This window comes from Drosophila hydei, unplaced genomic scaffold (assembly GCF_003285905.1).
Source record: "Drosophila hydei strain 15085-1641.00,03,60 unplaced genomic scaffold, DhydRS2 tig00000001-arrow-pilon, whole genome shotgun sequence".
Taxonomy (NCBI): domain Eukaryota; kingdom Metazoa; phylum Arthropoda; class Insecta; order Diptera; family Drosophilidae; genus Drosophila; species Drosophila hydei.
In genome coordinates this window covers 14,881,889-14,905,339 of record NW_022045643.1, presented here as the reverse complement: position 1 = coordinate 14,905,339, position 23,451 = coordinate 14,881,889, and the positions used below count along the sequence as shown (strand labels likewise).

At 39.1% G+C, this 23,451-nt stretch overlaps 3 protein-coding genes across 4 annotated transcripts in view; all 3 read left to right on the top strand.

Moving 5' to 3' along the window:
- LOC111604299 (synaptotagmin-5) overlaps positions 1–23,451 on the top strand; it is a 30,037-nt gene that overhangs the window by 4,940 nt on the left and 1,646 nt on the right. Inside the window, exons 2-7 of one of the 2 annotated variants that reach the window (XM_023322330.2) lie at positions 1,288–1,458; positions 1,524–1,583; positions 21,966–22,196; positions 22,318–22,849; positions 22,914–23,194; positions 23,253–23,402. In XM_023322330.2, coding sequence (XP_023178098.2) covers positions 1,345–1,458; positions 1,524–1,583; positions 21,966–22,196; positions 22,318–22,849; positions 22,914–23,194; positions 23,253–23,402 — 1,368 coding nt within the window. In that variant the 5' untranslated portion in view covers positions 1,288–1,344. Of the gene's footprint in view, positions 1–1,287; positions 1,459–1,523; positions 1,584–21,496; positions 21,899–21,965; positions 22,197–22,317; positions 22,850–22,913; positions 23,195–23,252; positions 23,403–23,451 lie in introns of those variants that run through there. The other variant, XM_023322329.2, reaches the window with a different exon arrangement.
- LOC111604315 (homeobox protein Hox-B7-B) lies at positions 7,103–8,026 on the top strand. The gene has a single exon (XM_023322367.2). The coding sequence runs from the start codon at positions 7,103–7,105 to the stop codon at positions 8,024–8,026; it is 924 nt and encodes a 307-aa protein (XP_023178135.1).
- On the top strand, positions 8,623–9,616 carry LOC111604300 (26S proteasome non-ATPase regulatory subunit 8). The gene has a single exon (XM_023322331.2). It carries the CDS (start codon positions 8,717–8,719, stop codon positions 9,503–9,505), a length of 789 nt encoding a protein of 262 aa, XP_023178099.1. The 5' UTR covers positions 8,623–8,716; the 3' UTR covers positions 9,506–9,616.

The following is a 23,451-nucleotide window of genomic DNA, read 5'->3' as shown; positions in this document are numbered from 1 at the left end:
AGAGATCAGTTCACTAAGAAACCAATCGACATGCGTACCATTTTGCTGCTTGCCCTTTTCGGCTTCGTGCTCCTCTCCACAGTATCCGCAAGTGAAGAAGCTGAGAAGGTGGAAGACGTAGATGACGATGAAGTCGAGTATGAGGAAATCAAAGATTATGAGGACGACAAAGACGATGAGGAGGATAAAGACGACGATTCCGACAAAGACGAGGAGTCCGACAAAGACGACGAGTCCGACAGTGACGATGAGGATGTCAAAGACGAAACTGATTCTGCTGATGAAGTAGTAGAGGAGATAGAAGCAGAAGATGCTGAATAAAGCAAGGACTTTCCTTATTAAATAATAATCTATCTGTCCTATTTTACTACACTGCTCAACCTAAAGGAGCAATCAAATCACAACAAATTCAACAGGAAAAGAAAAATAAAATACGCTAATTTCACGCACATTTAATATCGAAATCAAATCTTTTTGGTGATTGCCTGGTAAAAATTTGTTTTTCAACAACATATTCCAAATTGTTAATTCCTTTTGAGGGTTACATTCCTTGGCTTTTCCTACAATAATTGTATCATTCCTAAAATCAGGTTGGGGAGAATTTCTCTATTATCAAAACAATTCTGACTTTTGTTAACAGATTATTGATTCATGAAAGGACTTATTAGAGAAAGTACTTGCGTTTAAAGACTACAGATAGTTCAACATAAGTTTTAGCATAAATAACGTTACGTGTCTAATTGACGTGTTTTTCCATACGTCAAATGTCAATTGACTTAGCATTTAGCTCAGACGTAAGGCCCAATTTTAGGAGTGTGCACAGTTGTTCCTAAGTAAATAATCGCGACACGCAGTTATAGAATGTGCCTCTATATACAAATATATATATATACAAGTATATATATGAACATATACAATGCAGCTCATTTGAATAGGTGTGCGTTTTGAAAAGATATTAACTATGATTTTAACTATGATTTAAATGAAATAAACTTTGTTATATAAAACATTAGATTATTATGAAAGTTTCTGCCCTGTAAATTTTCATATTATATAATTTTTAAGAATTTTTTGAGGAATCTATTGTAAAATTAGTTTTTATATTTTGCTCATCTGAATAGGCTTGAAGGTTTCAGTTTTAATTTGTGATCAATTGCATAATTACAAAACGTTAACTTTTTTCTAGTAGTTTCGAGAGAATCTTGTTGCAGCCCTCGACATATAAAGGGTCCTGCCCCTTTGTAAGTCTAAATTCAATAACCTAAAATTAAACTCTTTCTTTTTAAGAACTGACAAACTTATCCGAAGTGAAGAACACGCCATAGGAACATCGTTCTCTTTAAAATGGTTATGGTAAGTTCAGCAGTATTGGGTGCCGCGGCTGGCACTGGGCTGGCGCTTCTGCTGGCCGTAACAATCGTTATGTATCGTTATTATCTACTGCGTCGGCGAGGCAAGGTGAGTATTTTAACTTTCATATATTAATTTTATATTCACTTTTTCGTATTACGTGCCTAAATCAGGAGTGGGATGAGCTGGATCGCTGGGAAGAAACACGCATCATGCGTAAATTACAGATGAAGGTAAGCTTCTTTTACATTGAAACGTCAACTTAAATAACATATAAAATATAACATATAACATATACATTTATTATTAGTATATTAAGAAATGTCATTCATATAAGATACTTGTTGGATTTACTACAGTTTTGCATTCACTGATGCTACAATTTGAGTTTCGCATCCCTGAATTGGTTTGCGACTTGGCTAATTCCTTGTAGACTAATGAAACGAAAAATTTACGGTCATTAAAAATGTTTCTAATGAAATCTGTCATGTGAATATGAGGTTGAACTATATTTGTTTCAATATATTTGTAATACATATATTATAATTTGTTAGTCCATTTGTACATTCATATATTATGATGTCAATAATTTCTGCAATACAGAAAGTATTACACATGTCTTTTTCTCTTTTACTCTTATATGTATATACATATATATATACATACATATATATATATATATATATATATATTTAAATTATATATTATATATTATTGAGACTACAAATCTCAATTATTTTGTTATAGATATATAGTTTTAATTGACATTTGAGTTAATGCAATATACGAATTTGACATGAAAGATGAGTGCAACTTAAGTCTATATCTTTCATACTCAAACAGCTAACGTTATAATCAATAAGCAAGAAAGCTCTAGTCTCTTATCCCAGTCCGTTGTGCATTTTTAATATTTTCCATAGCTTGTATCGAGTATTAAATGAAAGAATTAAATAAATACATAAAGTAACTAGTAGCTAAAGTCGAATACTACTCAATCGCAATTTCGGTTTTTGGAGTAGAAAAGAATGCACTTATTTGAATGTATGTGTGCAATGAGTACGCTTGACGTGCGCTTTGTTTAATAACTACTGTTTTCTTAATGGATTTTAATGAAATATTAAGCATATGATCTGCATATTCTAATGCAGTAATTGCCAGCTTAGTAAATATGTAAAATCCTTCACATCTTGGCTCTATTTTCAATTGAACTTAATTTTTAATTTTGAGCCAAAATATAACAAAAATCGAATTTGTATAAAATATACTTAAAATTAAATACAAAATTTAGAGGCGATAACAAGCCGTACGAGATATAATTTAATAATTGCATTTGAATCAAGTTCTTAATCGATAACAATAAATCGGAAATAGTTATGCGAGTGTTATACACAGACCAACAAAAGTACAAAATTTCTAGTCTCTAGCTCTTATAGATTCTGAGATCTGCGCGATAGACGGACAGGGCTCCATCGACTCGGCTTGTTGTCCTGATCAACAATATATATACTTTCTGAGGTCTGCCACGTATCCATCTGCCTGTTACATACATTTTTACAAAACTATTATACCTCGATTTCCCAATTTTAATGGGATTAGGGTATACAAAATATTTTAAGACGCAGATAGGCCTGGGCTGAGTGTATCTCCTAGTCGGGCATCCCGCCTAGAGCTTTCTTACTTGCTTCAAAATGTGGTTAAGCGCACTCCAAAATGGCCAAAATGTCCCGTCTATCGCTATAAGTCTAAATCTAAACTCTTGAATTGAGTTCCTTGCGATCACAAACTTTGTACATTTCTTCTGTTCTCGATAAAATGGGTAAACATGTTCGCTTTCGGCAGCCATGTTTGTCAATTTAGCAATCATAAACTGCGATAAGGGCCACAAAGAGATACGAATGTAACAACTGCCACGAATCCCAAAAGGGTGCTCTGTCTATTAATTGATAATGCAGCCGCGTGCATTATATATTACATTTATTCATTTGAGTCAATCTGAGGGTTGTTTCGATATTATCATGAACACACGCCGCAGTAGAGCGTGCCGCCTATTGCGCAGAATCCAACGACTGTCAAAGAGAATGCGCGCGCTTCTCCATTTCCCTTATGCAGGATATGGAAACATTTATTTATTTTATTTTTTTATTTTAAATATGGTTTTTATTGACTGGCTGTGGCAATTGACTTGGCGAAGTGGTGGAAAGGGATGCTAAGTAGATCCATGTTACTTGTGTTTGTTGTTTACTGTTTATTTGTATGTATAATTTGATTAGTTGTTAAATATACGAGTCGCGGTCCATTGTGAGGGCTGAATGCATGCTCGGAATGTTAGCTGACTAGGCTTACAATTGTTTGGACACATACTCCCTGTTGGCCTCTTCGAAAAGCCACAACATTGACCACAACAAAGCACTTCTGATTAATTGCAGTGGCCGTCGAATCGGCCTTGACCACGATGGTCGCTAAAAAATGTTCAACTAAACTAGCTGCTCTTCATAGAAGGTTGACTGTCCACTTTTACCTGGCCTAGCAGCACACAAAGGACACTAGGTACATGAATGGCGAGGCTTGCACGAAGACATCTGCAGATCACTGCAAGTGTTCGCAGCTCTCAGTTCGAAAAGCAATACAATAGTTTCATTATTTCGGACCTTTGTGCTGCACTGACTTTCATTCATAAATGAATCATGGAGCTGGCGCATTGTTGTCCTAGGCCTTTGGTCGCATCAAATGTTAAACGGTCGGTAAAGGACTTTGAAATATATTTCTATAGCTAATAGTATTGACGCGAACTCATAGAAGAATCGTAGAGTCCCTCAGCAATTTGGTACAAAACGACATTCCAAACAAACAGACCGCACGCACTCATCCATTGCCGGAGGTTTGATGACTGAGCAACACGCAACGTCCCCACCCCAATTATTCAGTGGTGCAAAGCTCTTTTATAATTTATTCATAAGCGCACTATAATATGAGGCTACTTGAACGGTAATGAAGTCATATTTGTTAAGCCAACATGCCATACATAAAAGTGTTTCTCTCCACTTTCTGTTCATCAAGAGCCCCTAAGCTAAGTAAACCCTCAGAAGTAAATGAGAGTAGAGTCGATGACTGTGTTTGGCAAAGTAGCAACAATGGCAACTACAACAATCAGTCAAATGCAAATGTCACAACCAATTAATGTCAAGAAGCGATATGCTATACAATGAAAGCAACTGAAGTCTCATAAGCCAAGCGGGGTGCAGTTGATCCCATCTTGTTGGTGCTGCTGGTGGTGGTTCGTACCGTACGCCCGTTGGCTGGTGTATCCAGTTTGCCACAGACTCGTATCTCTCTCTATCTCACTATTTCTCACTCTCTCTCTCTTTTGATCTCCCTGCTCTTTCTGCTTTGCTTATAAAAAATAAACAAAGTTTTACCGCTTTCATTAGTTTGGCGTTTACCCGAGTTTTGTTCACAATTAAAATGATTTTGTGGTGTGATTTTCACCTATTCCAAGCGGAGGTTCTTTAAGCTCTTCTCCTACTTGTTTGTGATCTTAAACAAACTTGCTTGTAGGTTTGAAACATTCTCTACGCATAACTTCGGCACATGTGTCGAATAGAAATGATCTTAGCTTCGAGTTTCCTCTTCCTAGAAAACAGACGGCCATAATACCACGTTCTCTTCGATCAACAATACTCGAAATAAATCGAGCGTATAAACGGAGCATATACAAAAAGCGGATGTGGTCAAAGGTGAGCAGCTCGAAGTGCTCAAGAGGCCCTTCAAGAATAACAATAGCTAATAACAAAAACTGGTCCAGATTCTGAGCACGAGACCGGCGCAACGCCTACACAACGCATTGCCAAAAAAATAATGATTCGGTGCTGCAGCTGCGTCATAGAGTGCAAAGAATTTTTGCATGGCCTCACTATAAGGAAAGTACGCCAATTAAGCAGAAGCCAAAACTAACAACAATACCCCCAAAAAGAAAAAACAAACGATATCTCGGACTCGGACCCTAAAGCTATGCAACTGCAGTTAACAATGCAATTTGAAATGTACCGTCAGATTGGGACAACAATTAACGTTCGTAATTGTGTGGAGTTTTATAGCCACTTAACATATGATAAAATATCATTGAAGCAACACAGAAGGAAAAGAACAACACAAAGCAGCACCCAGACAGACACCTAAGCATTACACACATCGTAGGACAATGGCGTGAAAAGGACAATTATAGAAAATCCTTAAAGTCAGTTAACAAATGATAAAACTGCCGCCAAATATTTCTCTGTAATGTAGCTCTTAAACTAGACCCTCCTGCTCACGCTCTCGCCCGTGCTCTCGCTCTCTCTTTCTAAGGCGACGCACCGTCTGGCCGAGCACAAAGACACACTGGGCATCGGGTCTAGGGTCCAGGTCCTGAATGAATGCCACGGCTCAACCTGAATGAGCCAAGTTTGCATGCGTATGTGTCTATGTGTATGTGTAGTACGACCATTGAAGGACATTGTTAACCGATTTGCCAGTCGCATACAAACATAATGCTTCCATAAATACATGTTAAGGCTATCAGAGTGCAGTCGACAAAACGTCACAGACAAATTGTCATGCAAAAGTATGGCATTTCTAGATTTCAAGTTTCTATGCGATCAGATGAATGAAAAAGTTATAGGTATATTTGAAAGGAGTCTACAGTCTACTGTAAAATCTGGGAACTCAGGCGAAAAACTGTGCAAATTACAGATATTTTCAATATACCGCATTTCCAGTAGGCTTATCGGGAAAATATTAATACTATTCAAGTAATCTAGCTTTAATAACGGCGAAAATGCTTGCATTAATACGGACATATAGACAGACGGACGTAACACAAAGCCCAAAACCACTTGGCTGGACTATGAAATCCTTATAATGTTATTTTCAATAATATATATACACATATATTTAATAAATCAAGTCAAGTAAAAGGCTATCAACTGTGTCTTCGTTAATAGTTATTCAGGGAGTCTCAGAAAAGAATATTATTAATTATTGTGACTTAATGCAAATGTAAATGCGAATGCGATGAGTTAATTAGTGAGTTAACAAGTCGTAATGCAATCAACAGTAACAGTAAAAATATATAATTTGGGTTTTCGGATGTGGAAATGTTTGTTCACAAGCTAAACGTTATCAGACAGATTCTTGATAGACAGAAAAAGTTCTACAAAACAGTCATATATGTCCACATGTATGGCAGTTGAATATTTGAATCAGAATATGTAGGCCATACCACATCGAATTCAAATCGCATCTAGCAGTGATCCAAATCGTAAGATCGTAATTTAAAACGTTTACTCTAAGACATTAGTTGATGGTATACCACGCGTTAATAGAATATGCACTTATAGTTGTAATCACATTCAGCCATACACACAGCCGCACACACAGATGCGCATCATTGAGGATATACCTGCCATTGTGAACGATCTGTGTGTGTCAGGGGCGGAGCTTCAATGGCTACAGTTTCTGTGTTTAGAGGAAGACAAGCTGTAATGGTGGCTTAATGGTCAGAAAAAAGCAAACAACCCTCGAAGAAGTCAACAACAATGAAAAGGCAGCTCAGGCCAGAGCCAAGGGTGTGCAAAAACAACCCCTCAACCACCGCTGTCTATATAAAGGGAAGAACACGGCCAGAGAGCTAACCAGTAACGCTCACACAGCGATCGTGCTAGGATCTCGCACTGAATAGAGCAGCAGCATTAACGACTTACAACTTTTAGCAAATATGTCGCGCTCCTTTCTAATGGACTCGCTGCTCAGCGATATCCCACCGCTCAACAAGAACAAGGAACCTCTTGACTCACCCACTGCCAATGCAACGGCTGCTGCTGTGGCTGCCTCAGCTGCTGCAGCCGCAATGCTGCCGGGGATACCCATGCTGCCTTATCCAGCAAGCTATGTTGGCAGCTACCTCTTCTCACTTGGCATCCAGCAGCAGCAGCAGCAACAACAACAGCAACAACAACAGCAGCAGAAGCATCAAGCATCAGTTGCAGCGGCTGCGGTTCACGCCTCTCTGTATCATCCGTATGCGCAGCTTTTTGCCTCCAAGCGGAAGTCGAATGGGTTCGGAAGCTATGATGACTGCTATCCATCTCCTCCGCTGTCGGCCAATGCCGTTGCACACGGCTCGAATGCTCAATTTGGTCTCCCATTAATTCCGCCGACGGGAGTCTACGGTCAAAGCCTTCACGAAGTTGGTGCCTTCTGTACTTCGCCATCGGCATCCTCGACAACTTCGTTGGATTACGGGAATCCCGATGAGCAGTTAACGAAACGTTTCAAGCGTGAGTCTTCTTGTTCGCCTGCCAGCTCTCCCGTTAAGTCCCAACAAGCAGTTTCCAGTGGCGGCTTGGAGATCACGCCATTGATCAACGACTATGCCGACTCCAGCAAACGCATCCGCACTGCCTTTACCAGCACCCAGTTGCTCGAGCTGGAAAGAGAGTTCTCCCATAATGCCTACTTGTCACGCCTACGACGCATCGAGATTGCCAACCGCCTTCGGCTATCAGAGAAACAGGTGAAGATATGGTTCCAGAATCGCCGCGTAAAGCAGAAGAAGGGCGGCTCCGAAAGCCCCACCTTTAATTCATCAGTCAACTCGAGTAGCCCCCAGGCGTCACCCATAGCCAAGTGCTGTGCGTAACTTATATTGTTGACTCGATTTCTGTACAAAAAGCAACTAATTCGTTTTCATCTTAAGATAGTCATTAGTGTGTATATGTTGAATAGTATAAAATAAAAACCCATTCATAAAAATGTACAGACTTTTTATTTTTACACTGAAGTCATTGAAAATGGGAAGTAAAGAATCAGTATATGCAACTGAACAGCTGTTGCTGTTCCCATACAGTATTCTTGATCGAAATGAACAGCACAGCTGATCGAGCTTTGTCAGTCCCAGAAGGACTGGAGACATACGTCCTCTATAGCATGCTCATCATCACGTATATTGATTACTATTTGCCAAATAAGCCCCTTCAGACATTAATGCATTTTATATAATTTTAATCTCTTGTCAGTCTGAATTAAAGGCATTAAGTGTTCTTGATCGGAGTTGACTGCCAATCGATCTAGATTTCTTTTGAATTTACAATAACTCTTTGCATTTCCATAAAATTGATTACAATTTGTAGGTAGATAATTCTGTGTATCGTGTACTATCGCGTCCTCCTAGTCAGCCACTTCAGTCTAGAGTGATCCTACTTGTTTAGAATGTATAGTAGGCCTAAGAGCATCATTTGCCAGCAGCTGTAACCGAAAACAACAACTTCAACAACAAATCAGCAGATGTGAAATACTAACGTATATCTTAAAAATTCATCGTTCTATTGTGATGTCGAACTTTTACAAGGAGCTGAAAGCAGAATGGTTGAATGCCTCGCCAGATTTGTCGCGCTGCGGCCAGCTCCTGAACTCACTTAAATTGGAGATGGTTCGTGTCGGTTACGTGGAAGATGAGGGTGAAGTGAATCCGCAACAGAAACAGGAGTTGCAGAGGTCACGGGATATACTGGAAATCGCTATCGAACACAGCATCAAGGTCAAAGATAATGCAGCATTTGAGCGATATATGACACAGCTTAAGATGTACTACTTCGACTACAACAAGCATCTTGACTCCTCGGAGCAGATGCACAAATTCATGGGCCTTCACTTGCTCTATTTGCTGGCCACCAATCGCATCGCCGACTTTCACATTGAGCTGGAACGTTTGCCGTCGGCTCTGCTGCTGCAAAACCCTTTCATTTCGCCGGTGCTGGCGCTGGAGAACTACTTCATGGAGGGACGGTACAATAAGATCTTGCAGGCAAAAAAGTCGATGCCATCAGGGCTATATGCTGATTTTATGGATCTACTGGTGGGTACTGCCCGGGAGGAAATAGCCTCATGCATGGAGAAGTCGTACGGAAAGATCGCACAAAAGCAGGCTGCATTACGCTTGGGTCTCAAGCCCGACAGCCGTGAGATGCAGGCTTTGGTCGCCAAACGGAACTGGACCCTTGATAAGGATGGCAACTTTAACTATGCCGAGCTACACCGGAGGCAAAAGGAGAAAGTGCCGGCCAAAGATATCGCAGTCCACACATTAACATACGCGCAGGAACTAGAGAAAATTGTTTGAAGTTATAACAAATGAAGCGTTTTACGTTAATCCAATCAGCTAGAAAATGATTGCCTGAAATAGAGTTGCTTTCTTCCGAAATTTGTCAGATTAAATTTGCACAGAACTCAACTTAGAGAGTTTTCGTTAGTTTCGTCTAAAAACTGGGTACATCCTGCCTGTAAGTCGACAGGCGGGACAAATCGTGGACAAAGCCGCCGTTAGGGTAGGCTATTCGAATTTGAATTTCAGTGTATCTTTCATAGGATTGATATTAGAATAACTTAGATTGCAATTGCAGATATGATATCCTTAAGTATCGATAATGCCTCATTCGTTTGGCTACTTCATCTACCCAATTGCGTGGTCTGCGGGTCAGACCGCAATGCTGACGATAAAGAAACTTGCATTTTCATTGCACCACAATTAATCTCGTCAGATATTGCAACATCGTGATCCTATTTTAGAAAGATACTTGACAATTCCGAGTCCTGCGATTTAATTGAGCGCAATTGCCAATCAAAGAGGTTTTGCGCATGCAACATTTTAGCACAACTATGAGGCACAAGTGCGTTAACTCAGATGCGTATCGTCGTCGGGTAAAAAATTATCAAATTAAATTTACTGAGGAGTGCCGGCCAAAACGAATCAGGCGCAACAAACCTACTTCGGGCCTTCAGTCGCTTAGCTGATTCAGACAAAGTCAACAACAATTGTCATCGATCCTTCAATGAGTACGGCAAACGTATTCTACTCTTCATTCCAAAATTCAATGGGAGAAAGAATGAGGGGTGCGGTGCTAATAAACGCAATTGCACCTACGCCCCTACGGGGCAGCAGTTGTCGGGCAGAATGGCCCAGTCGGTGGCTTTAAACGGAATTCTGAATTCCATTCATTGTGCACATTCTTCAAAATTCGTCTCAGGTAGTATTCCTCTATTGCACGATCGTTATCAGTGACGTATATAAAAGTCTTGCCTTACTGTTTTTCAAGTGTGCGCCCACTTGAGTTGAAGATCGAACTCTTGAGACTGAAGTGCTCAGGTAGGTGGTGCCAACTCCTGTAGTGTAAGCATTTTCGTTTGTTTTTGCAAATTCATTGAATGTAGTGCTCTGTAAATAGTAGTACTCCATAGAAATGGAGTGAGACTAGAATTGATCTAAATTGAATAAATATTCTAAAAACGACCCCAACAAATACAATTGATAAAGAAACTATACATATAGATACAGATTAACCCATTTTAGATGTGAATTGGGAAGCTGAGCTTAATTATACATCAAATTAAATACTAATTGTACTCAGTCTAACATAGTATGTATATATATAAAAAATATGGTTCACGAATTCCGCTAACCTGATCTAACTTAGACTAGAGTTAACTAGATAACCTGGGCAATACGAAAAGCACGCACAATTCATGAATGAATTGAGACTCAACTGTGAAGTCCTTTACTCTCAAGTGTTTCTGGCCATTCTCAAGATGTTTTTCAATTTCTAGCACATTTCATGAATGAAACCTACCCCGAGAGTTAGAGACTATTTAGCTACGCTGCCTGCTTGACTCGCAGTTCTTGAGAGCTGGGAAATTCCGATATCTTGTTAAAATATCATTAGCCGACGCGTTGCAGCTAACAATTCTTTTGAAAACTTGTGGGTCAAGTGAGGCTGAGAGCTCTACCTGTGCGTAGACCGTTATACATGTGCCAGGTGCATAGACTACACTTGTCTAGACTCTAGACTGTTTGTCGCCAGGGAATTCACAGTCGAGTGTCCAGCAGCGCGACGGCTGTGGTCTCAAGTGCCACATTTTTAGTGTTTACATCGATCTCTAGCTATTTATGTTTTCCCATATACTCGACCTTGATATTATCTGGGGACTAACTAAATTATAATAACTTTATATTTGAGGTATACAAACTGTTTGCAGTTGGAGCTGGTTTTTATGGTGCGTAGTTCAAATTTAAGCTCTCTAGCTCCAATAAAAGAATTGAAATATATCAGAGTGTGTCAGATCCGACTTTATTCATTATGTAGAGGATCGTCTCAATAGAGTAAAAATAGACGCAATCAAAAGACAATTGTTTAAAATATCATTAAAATATAATTACATTTTTCATACTCATGCTGAGCCACATTTGACTACTTGTTAACAAAGTATTTGGATTGGAATGCTTCATACGTAAATAACTTTCTGACAATTTTATGCCATTTTTATTCTCACTTTACTAATGAACTCATTTGATGGCCCCTTCATAAGCACTTTGTCTACAGTGGATGACTACCACAAGGCATCTCCAACAGTCACAGACATATACTCATTTTCGTGGCGCCTTCGGAAGGATTGGCGCCTTTTTACCGATTCATTGTGTACATATATAGTAGATATATAATTAATGGCTGTTTCTATGAAAGCTTGTGTTGGCATTCACAGAGCTGTGTTCAAGTCGATCTAATTACGATTATTCAGTTCAAGCATATAGTGTTCTAACAACTTGACGTTGTTGGACGCGTGTTTAAGTGGCGAATGCTCATCTTAAGATAAAAATAAGCCATATTCACATATGCGTTATACATATGCACACCACTTGCTTGTCATTCAGTAAGGAGTCCTGTGAGTGCCATGTATCTCATCATTTGAAACATTCGTTTCGAACAGTCCGCTATAAATTACACCGTAATTTCCACATCACAGCATTTTGGGTTTGTGCTTCGTTCAGTTTTATAACAGGAGCCCATTATAACAATAGTCAAATAAAAGAGTATTATGTAGTCGGTTGCTCTAGACGACAATTTTATTTAGTTTCCATGTGCATTAAAAAGTTCATATTCAGTTCATATGTATGTTATATAACAACCAAATTCAGAAATCTGAATACGGCTACTAATATTTAGACAAACTCGAAGATACCCTGTACCGCGATCAGCTACATTTATCGTACTTTGTACACTTTTGTTTTTAACACTGAACAGCAAAAATTGATTCATTCATTTATATTTATTTTCTGAACTATGCATATGAGTCAAGCAATAATATAACAAATACTTTAATTTAAACATTTGTTCTTGCATTGACCGTCAATACTGTTTCTAAATTGCATACACTCGTACTCTACCTACAGAGAAAGTGTGCAATAAATATGTTTGTGTGTGTGTGCGTGGTATCCATGTATACAATTTATTATTGAGTGGCGACGCAAACACAGACAGGTTACATTAGCTGCGTATATCACATATGTATTGGTACTTCCATTTACATACATATATAGATATGTATAAATTATTTTTGTGTATCTATGTATGTATATAAGTTTGCATTAAAGTGAAGTTGTACGCAGGCAGACGAAAGCGCTTTCATCAGTATCGAAGCTTTCGCAGCTTTTTCGAACATCGGCCATTTTAATTTGTTGCCACTAAACGCAAACAATAAGAAAACAAAATAAGAAAAGAGCAAACTTCAGCATGGAAAAGTAGCTGTGCATTGAGCTGTTGTAGGCTTTACATAATGAAAATATTGACAATTATTTTACAAGTTGCTGGCAAACACAATATATGAAATATATAATTAAAAATTCGTTTTAATTTCATATGGCATTGCGCAAAAGTCCTTTTGTAAGACGGATGTACATACATTTGAGTATTAAACTGAGTAGAGCAAGTGCAACAGCTGATTGGGCAACAAGTTGCGAAAAAGCTTTCGAAGCTGTCAACTCGTAGTTCAATGCCACGAAAATTGTGCCGAACAATCTCGTCGTGTTTAGTCGGCCTCGTAATTTTCGACCTCGACCAACTCGAATTTTGCAACTTGTTGTGCGTGTGGCCACGTCCTCGTCCTTGTCGTGGCTAAGAAGGCAGAAAATCAAAGTCAGTTGTACGCGCACAGCTCTTATGTGTGGTACGTTGAAATTTTGTGTCCCGAGTTCGTATCTGCATCTAAATCCGAATCCCGAGTGAAATTAATGAAAATTAAACGCAGTAAAATAATTAACGGTTGTTCATTCAGAATGTTTTGTGATTTGTTTATTTCGATCAATTATACATTTGCTTGAACTGATGTGCTTACATGTTTGCCCCATAGATAATCTGTATCAGATATTAAAATTTGGTAAAAAGACAGCGCCCAAGTAGGTACCAAAAGTTTTGTCAGCCAGTGAGCCAGTCAGAAAGGTGTTTTTTATGGATTTTCCTGCGTCGTTTTTGTGGCTGCGTCGAAACTGTTGCTTTGTTGTTTTCCATTACTGAAGCAGGTGGCTTTTAGGTGTACACAACGTAGACCTGAGCTGTACGTGAAGCATAACTGAGAGTACCTAAGCATTTCTTATGTACAAATTGATAAAGCTATCACTCGAAAGGGAAAGTTCATAATATTAAGTTACATATGTACATACATATGCATATGCTTGATTATGCCTTATATTCAATATGTATGTTGCATAACGGAAGGTGTTAAGTGACAATTTGTGTGTCCATATTGTGACACATATATCAAAGAAATGATGAGATTGAGATATTGCTATTATATTATATATAAACTAAAAGTAATTTATTGCTGTAGCAATGACGCTTTAAGCATGCATAAGTCTTAGATCATTGGAATTTCGATGAAATTGTTTGGTGTCAGCGTTTCATCAAACGATTCAGCGACACATTCAAAGAAGTGTAAGTCTTTAGGCCACTCGCGTTATTCCCTGAAAGCTCATCTTCTTTGGCGAAGGAAGTCTTGTTAAAAATGTATTATCATCATAAATTTGTACTACATTAGGCATGCTCTTAAAAGAATTTAAAACAGCAGTAAAACTGACTGCTAGCTATCTTCGTTGAAACCCCATACGGGTGCTTACATTCAACCAGCCAGGCAACAAGAGGCAAGCCAAGCTACCAAAAAGCAAAGTTAATATAATTATTTTTAGATAACAAACCAGGCGAGTGCACAATTTTGCGCAGGCCTCCTTCAATATTGACAATGCTGTTGCTGGCGTAGTTGTTGCTGCCTACGAAGTCGCAAAAGTGCGTGAAGCACAGGGCGAGGAGTGTCCAGGGCCTGCCTGAAAATGGGGCGGATTGGGCTTTGAGTGTGTTCAATGTTCTTCACACGTTAAGTTGGATTCAACGTTACGTTAAAGCCAACTAAGAAAGGATTTCCACTGTGCTCCAATTCTTAAACTAAGCTCTGAAAACAAATGCGTGAATTATGACAGTAAGTTATTGTTATTCCACATTTATTATGGCAGTGAGTTATTACTATTCCACATTTATATATCATTTATGTACCGAGAAACCAATCAACATTCGAAAACTGTATAACCTGTTTGCTGTTTGGCTTGCTCCCACAACCTGGCTAGAATTAAAGTGACACGTTTCACGTTTTTCTCGTTCAGGATATCGTGTACAAACATGCCCTGTACCAAATGGCTGCCAGATATGTCCAGTTCTGGGCTTCACAAGCGAAGACTTACCAAGTGTAGTTAGACTCAGAACATACGTAATGGATATCTTCTAGTCAGACTAGTCAATTAAGTTTTTCAGCGCTTGCCTTTGCAATCCTCTCGTAAATTTCAATTTGCCAAGTAAGAGCGCAATGGACACGAACACAAATGCACAAATACGTATATAATCTCGGATTCGTTTGTATCTACACATGTGATTTGTATCTGACAGATACATATATACAGTTACCAAATGTATGTAGTATGCAGCATTGACTCTGCCTCTCGAACGTGAGCTGCATTCTGTTATTGTATGTGGTTAGCGAATACATTTCCGTTCACCGCTCGAAATATCATCATTTGTTTCAATTATTTATTTGATGCTGTAAATATTTATTAGTTGGTTGTTTTGTTACAGATTTCAGTCAGTTGATTTTACTTCGCAACCAGTGCTGGGATGATTAGTACACCTCACATGAGAGTTGGTTTAACTCCACACGTTCCCTCTTTCTCTCATATCGAATACACAGCCTTCTGTTAATTTATATAACCATGTCACTGTCAGATGACTTGACAATGAAATAATTAAAAAAAATCATTAGTCAATATGCAAATGTAATTAAAAGCTGTGGAGAGAAATACAAGGAAGCCAAACATGGAGGCAACATCAAAGCTGAAATCAAAGTAAAAACTCTACTTTTTATAAACCAAAGATAATAATATATAAGTATGTAAGGTTTTAGTACTTAGGAGCTTCAGCCGATACTTTAAAAAATAGAATTCGAATCAAATTCTGCGTCTTAATGTTATACAAAAATGACATTGATATATAATATCATATATGCATAACTAATCTATTTTCATTTAATAAACATAATTTCCATTTCAGAAATTTGTTTGTTCTATCAGTTAGATTAGTACAACAAAAAATAAGTAACATTGTTGCAGTTGGTTGCCAACGACTGATACTACTGGTTCACAGATGAGGTCAACCGTTGTTAGCTTTAAAGTTGTACAACTATGGCAGATGCAATCTTACCACGTACTCAATGGCGAGGGCACTTTAAGTAATAGCTTCGCTGTGATACCAGAAATAGTATTTTGAATGGAAATAGTTTCTTCTGAAAATGTGCTATAATCTTGAACAGCAGACCAATTGCAAAATTGACAAAATGAAATGAAGGTTACGAGCAGATTGCTAGCAAATAATAAAATAAGAATCCATAATCTGAGTTACTATTTGTTAAGATCTTTTTTATTGCTAACAAGATTGACGCATGGCTAGACAAATGCATCAAATCAATATTTTGTGAACTCGATTGTATGTGTGCACAACAACAACAACAATAAGAAGACAATGAAATAGGAAATCGGATAATGGCAAAACATCAGTGCAAAATATACGCGTTTTACCAGTAGATACAATAGCATTTATTTGTGAAATGGGAAAGGGTTAGGATAGCCGAAAGTATCGAAGTCGCTAGGCTTTGATGTAGACCTTCTCGATGCATTTGATATTCCATTTTATTTGCCTGTTACTTATTTCTTTATTCGCACTAATGCAGAATCTGATTTGTTTTGATCTAGACCGCAAGTCTGACAGTCCCCTGAAAACAGTTATTCAGCTGCGAAGGGAAATTAGGTTTTGACTGATATAAAAATATTTTTTGTGTCTAAACGTGTCTTAAAAGTCATATATATGTATAGAAAGACAAACTAAAAGAGATAGAGCAAACTTCTAGAACATAGACATTAGACAAAATAGTAAATTTCTTGATTGCAACTCCAAAGACGTGTTAGACATGGTTTTCAGCAAATGATCTGGCTTAAAGATATGTTTTAATATCGAGAAATGCTAATGATTGTTTTAAATAAGTGCGATCTGTACGTGTGTGGTGGGCCTTCGTACATAATGTTAAGCCTCTACCCTTTATCGGTTCCGCGATCGATGCGTTCATACATCCAATGGGTTCAGGGCATAAGAACGTTGGTAAAACACAAACTGGTATTAAACACATTCCAGCAAATCCCTTGCTTGATGTGTGCGTATGGGAATGTGTGTGGCCTCGGGGTTATATAACAAATTGATATAGAACTAGGAGCAACTGGACACAATGAAAAGCTAACACTGCTACCGAATGGCATTCTAGCAGCCGCACAATTTCCATTGTATTGTTGATTAATTTCTAGCCGCCGGCTCGCGCTGTCTGGCTGAACTACAGCTTGATGCTTTGTAAACATGTTGACAGACAGACAGACAGACAGACAGGCAGACAACCAGACGAGCTCTATTGACGTTTCATGAGCGGATTATCGGCGAATGCTTCCCATGTGCAAGAACACGGCCAACAAGTGTTTCAGCCCTTTCTCACCATTTGCTCTATTACTGGTTGCAATTGCGCAATACAAGCTTCAATCCAAGATCAATAATGTTCTGTTTACATTGAAAATGCCTAAACAATGGAAAGCGGGAATCCAATAAATTATATTTTGACTAGCTGCATCAGTCCAGAGCTTGGAGTCTCTACTTTAGAAGCAATTTTTATTCTGAGCCCTTTTTATGATTATGAGCCGATGCCTAATTGCTCTTTTAAGCAGATGTTAAGGAAAGTTGAAGGATACCTATTTAATCTCTTCCTATTTGAAGGTCTTTGATAGTTAGCAATTGTTTAGGTTTTTCGAGACTTCGAACACAATTTTTTTCATTTAGAATCTAGTAATGGAACCCGAATATTTATAATTTAATATTTATAATTTTTAGATATATTATTATTTTATACACATAAAACATTGAATAATTTAATGAGTGACATCGAGACCTAATTTCTTTACAATCGATAAATAATTGGGTTTCAACTTATTGTAAGAGACTAGCAATATAATAAATTTGTATACAGTGAAATCTTTATTTAACAAGCACCTCGCTCAGAATTTTGATAACATTTTGAAAATAAAATTCAACCCATCCAAGAGAACATACGTTGCCGCTAGCTAGCTAAATCTCAAATATATATCCTCAGTTGCAGGTATACCTAGGCACAATGCGTGTGTGTGTGCGTGCGCATGTGTGTGTGTAGGCAAGCGTATAATGAGCTTCTGTTCTTGTGTATTAATTTCCGGCCACACTTTCGTGTCTGTTAGGAAATGCATTCGCATTTTCCATATTTTACACCGCATTGTGCTATTGTAGTAAAATCGTTTGTGGCACAATTATTTAAATGAGTTAACATAGACTTACAGAACGGAAATACCCGATTAGTATTATGTGTGGAGCTGGACCAGTTTGTTGGCTTGATGCCATTTGCTCTTTTCCTTGCAACCTGCTCCTTGTATGCCCCGGTGTCAACTGCTTTCGAGCCAATTTCCCTTCTTTAGCGTATTATTATTATTGGTTAATTGTTTTGTCCATTTGAAAGGCGAATAATCCGTGGGATTATGCATATATGCGAACAGCTTATAGTAGCTAATATGACAGCTCGCTGTTTGTCAGCCTGCCCGTATGAACACAAGCTAATTTATCTCTGCCAATTGATAAACATTGCATAAGGTTAGACTTAGACTCAGCTAAATAGATATTTAATAGCTTTAGACCTTGAGCTATATTTTAAACAATGTTCAGTCTCTCTTCGATTCTTGATTTTGATTCATCTAAATTAAAAAAAAATTGTTTTTAAGGACATTGCAAATCTTTAATCCAATTTCAAAGTTACCAAAATATTAAAACCTACGAAATATAGTTGGGGCCAACTGGATTCTCCCTTGACTTATTTGGCACTAGACTTTTAGTGTATTTATAAATTTATAGTAGAAAAATTAATTCATCAAAAACAATATGCATAATAGGCAAACTAAACTAAAAATTTTAAATTCCTACAACTTTTCATCAGCTTCCCTCGGCTCATAAGTGTATGTATTTGTATCTACTTCTAATTTTTGGATATTAGTTTTCTGGACTCAGCATCTGGTATTTATTAGCATATGTACTATTAAAACAGCCTTGAAAGAATTGACTATCTCCTTGGCACCCTTCATTTTTTAATCTCGCATCAGAATATATTGGATCAGCAATCCAACCCAATTAGGAAACTAAATCGATGGTTATCTGATTGTGAACTATCTCACAGGAGATTATCGAAATAAACTGAAAAAATATAGAAATATAGTTTCCAAGATGGGAAACAACTGATTGGTGCTCTCCTGTGATATCAAATATAAATATAATATATATATATACTATTACAATTATAACTCATACATTTTTTTACTAATTGTTTTTTCTAATATGCTTTGTAATGCTAGCGCGTGTACCAATTTTATTGTATTCGTTGAAGTATTCCTATTTAAAATCAAATACGCTAGGCTTTTCCATTTTAATATAATTGGTTCTGATCTCTAATGATGCTAGAGTTTTAAAGTTTATATTATATCCTCGTTTGTATATCTACGCCTATTGGGCGTGTTGGCGAATCTAGTAAAACGGCCTTAGAGCTAGAACGCTCCAATTAGACATGTCAGTTATTATTACTATTGCTATTTATGCAGATCTAGAGTGCCAATTGCTGCACGGCGAATCGTTTTTTATATCGAGATTTTTATAAATGAAGCGGGTTTTCGATCGTGATAGGGTGACGCAGACGAGTGCGACTGTTTTCAATTGTTCAGACAAATTTCAAGATGATAAGGCTAATGTTACAGGACTACAAAAGACTTCAGTTGGGAGCTATGAAAATGCCATTAATCAAGGCCTAACAAATTAAACTAAGTGGAAAATTTTAATTTGATATTACGCTTGAACTCGTATACGTAGGCGAATCCTTACCTCGAAGCATCAACAACCCTCGGGTTTATTTCGGGGTTGACATTTATAACCGAATGATAACTGCAAAATGCGAAACTATTAAAATGCCTTTTCTATGCAATTTTACGCCATGATATGGATACGTAGAGTGAGTCCACTTTTCTTTTTTTTTTTTGGTTGTTTTTCCACATTTTTCTGCAGCAAATTTACTGGGACTTTTAGCCACCACCATAATGGCATATGAACATATGTCTGTGTGTGTGGCTGGGTGTGTGGCGAGGTGTCATCGTTCCTCGATAGCGTTGAAAAATGGGCTTGGCCGCCGTCCCTTTGATTATAGTTTAGGTGTCAATTAGCAACGGTGCGGTTGGGTGCCTCTCAATGATACGAATTATATATATTAATAGGAAGAGCTCATAATCCGGGATTTCATGAGACAGCACATGTTGGCGAACGCGAATACTGACAATAGCTGATCACAATTGTGGGGGTAACTTCGCTTTTTTGAAAAGATCATGACAGTTCCTTGGAGAATGCGATATGCATAGATCGGGATATCTCCTATCCATATTTGTATAATTATGCACTCGTATAAGAGAACACACGAGGCAAACTGTAATATTCAGGATTCTGGACATCTGCGCATCATATACATCTTATATATACATATATATATAGTCATACATATATATATACATATATATCTTGCTAAGGATTCGCTATTTATGTATGTGTAAAAATGTTCACACAGAGAATGTATTTTTATGATCCCGAACTAATGTGGGGGTTGGTCTCTGTTTCTTGCTCGCTCCCTCTCTCGCCACTCTCTCTCTCCCTCTCTCTCAGTCCGTGTGTTTTGGTGTCATTTGCTACACGTGCTTAAATTCATTTAATTTATTTAACACTTGAAAATACATTTATTGTTTACATTTGTATTGCGCAAGAAATATACCCTCTTCACCCGAAATAATTGTCAACCCTCCAGCTTGTCATTGAGGAAACTACATGAACTTGGTATTGGGTGTGACTGCAAATGAATTCCTATTGCGTGTTCGATACGCTGCGAGTAGGCCCTGGCATCACCGCTTGGGGATTGATTACGATTCATTTGCTGATGATTTCGAACGGCCTTGCAAAGCAGAACTAGGACTGGAAGAGATTCGTACAATAAGCATTTACAACATGTACGCAACAATGTTCAATGGCATCTGCATATTTACGATCATGGGCTATAATGTGGCTCAAGGTTGCAAAGCTGGTTAGTGGCTCTGGCTGATTGGTGGACACGTCTACTTGAAGCACACTTTTAGTGCGGCTTCCATGGTTACCTGCTAGCAGCTGATACACAGTCATAATTAATACCAAGGTAACAAGGCTTACCCAGATATGGATGTCCATTATGATTGCGGTATCAGCATGTACCATGTACCGTGTTTCATGCACACGCTTACCTATTGGTGTACTTGTGCATGGGAGTGAGTGGCAACCAGATCTAAGGGATTAATGTTCGATGCACAATGCCAGTGTGTGGTCGGCACGATTTATTATCACAGTCTAGTCAATGAAGCAGAGAGGGTGAACAAACAGCAATATGACCAAGCTATTCCTCCCAAAAGTAAGACTTCTGAGTTTCTAAAAAGCAAACTAGTTATACCAATAGAGGTTCCAATGCAACAGTTGCGACTTAGCTAAGTAGGGATATCAACAATACCTAACTGAAGGCTTCCAGGTATCTAACACGTGAACTTTTCCTGCTCCATTTATCTTAAAAGTAAGACTTCCGACTATCGAGCACGTAAGCCCACAGTTAACTGAAAAGAAAAATAAGTTTAGCGTAAAATCAAAGTTCACACTTAAATATGAGTGGCTTGGGTCCGGCAGCCTGTTGGCTGGCACACAAGCGCATCGAGTCGTGGTCCCGCATGGCCAAGGAGCGCGTTGGTGCCGTTCGCCGTGTTACACTTGACCGCAACTCGGGCGACGAAAGCACTTGCAGTAGCACAGGCGGCAGTAATGGTTGCATCCAAGTGCTGCCAGGAAGCGAGGGTGCGGCATCCACGACGCCGCCACCACTGCAGCCGATGACGCCGCCGCCATCGGCCTCATCGGTGACCTCGACAACGAGCGGCATTGGCAGTGTGTCGGCCGGTAGTGGCAGCGATAGTTGTGATTTGCCGACGGATTCAGAGGTGCTTTGCCAAAAATCACCTTCGCCCTCATCACAAATTTAAATATTCGAAATTGTTCCTTTTACAGGAAGTCAATATTTCGAAGGAGTCTCACACAATTCAACCGGCCTCGCAGCTTCATGGCATTCCCTGTGTACCAAACCATCCGATTCCAGCTGACATTTTACGTGGTCCTGCCGAGGTCTTTCACAGCCCGTTGCACTTGCACCATCAGAGCCGTTCCTTTCCACCGCGTCTTCAGCGCACACCTTCAATTTCCAGTCAGAGCAGTATGGACAGCGCTCCATCCAGGCAGTCGGTGAGTTCACTCTTCCAAAGCTCCCTCCTTCAATCTCTGTCTATGATTCTTTATCTTTCTATCTCTATCACTATCTCTCTATCTCTTCCTTTTACTCTAATGACCCGATATCACATATTAGGGACATCGAGGCTCTTCACCCCAAATAAGGACATTTGGACCCGACGGACGTAGTTCACTTCCGAGTGAGGGAGCGTTTCCCCACCATTTGGCCCGTTCGCCCAGTCCCATGCGGACGATTTCTCTGGACGCTCGTTGCGGTAGCCCGGCTTCAGCTGATGTAAGTGTTTTGCGGACGCCCAGCCCCTCCCAGAGTAGCCTGGCCTCTTTATCGGGTGGGGTCGGTGTTGGATCTGCGCCGAATATGGCTATGACTGGTGCTGTTGGATCTGTTGTTGGCAAGGGCATGGGCGTGAGCGTGACCAGCGGCCGTTGTCTGTCCCCATTGCTGATACCTCCACGTCCTCAGCCCGGCGTCGACCCAACTGTGGGCCCTGCTTCGCCACTTGGTGCTCTGCAACCGGATCTATATCGAATGCCCGATGGACCGATCTATCTGACGGCCCCCGAAACTAGCCATGCCGTGGGTCGCTTGCACTTGCGGATTAAATATGACTACCACCTATTCGACTTAACGGTTCACTTAATTGAAGGTGAGTGCGTTAACTCTGGCTGGATATCTTGGGACCCAACACATAATTTTGAGCTCCATTGCAGCACACAATTTAAGTCCCATTGAGGAGGGCGGCTTTCGGGACCCCTACGTGCGTCTGATGCTTCAGCCAGATGTGGATAATCGAAAACGGCAAACACATATACACCGCGGCGAATCGAATCCGTACTTTGATCAGCATTTCAAGTTTCCGGTTTCACGTGATCAATTGCAGGGCAAGGAGCTGGTCCTTCAGGTTCTCGATTATGATAGATACTCGCACAATGACATTATTGGTGAAGTGCGTATTTTGGTTGGCGGCCTAGATCTATCAAAGTCCGTTGAGGTAAGCATTGGTCGTTACAATTATCGTGCAATGATCTATTTACTTTTATTTGACTTAGATTTGGGGCGACTTGCTGCGTACCAAGAAGCCCAAAGAGGATCGACCGGAACTGCTGTGCTCCTTAAACTTCCTTCCACAGGCTGAACGTTTGACCATTGTAATAATGAAAGCCAGAAATTTGGATACGGTTCAAGAGCCGTACGTCAAGGTAGACAATTTGAGTACAACTGACTATACATTTCTCTTTTCTCAATGGG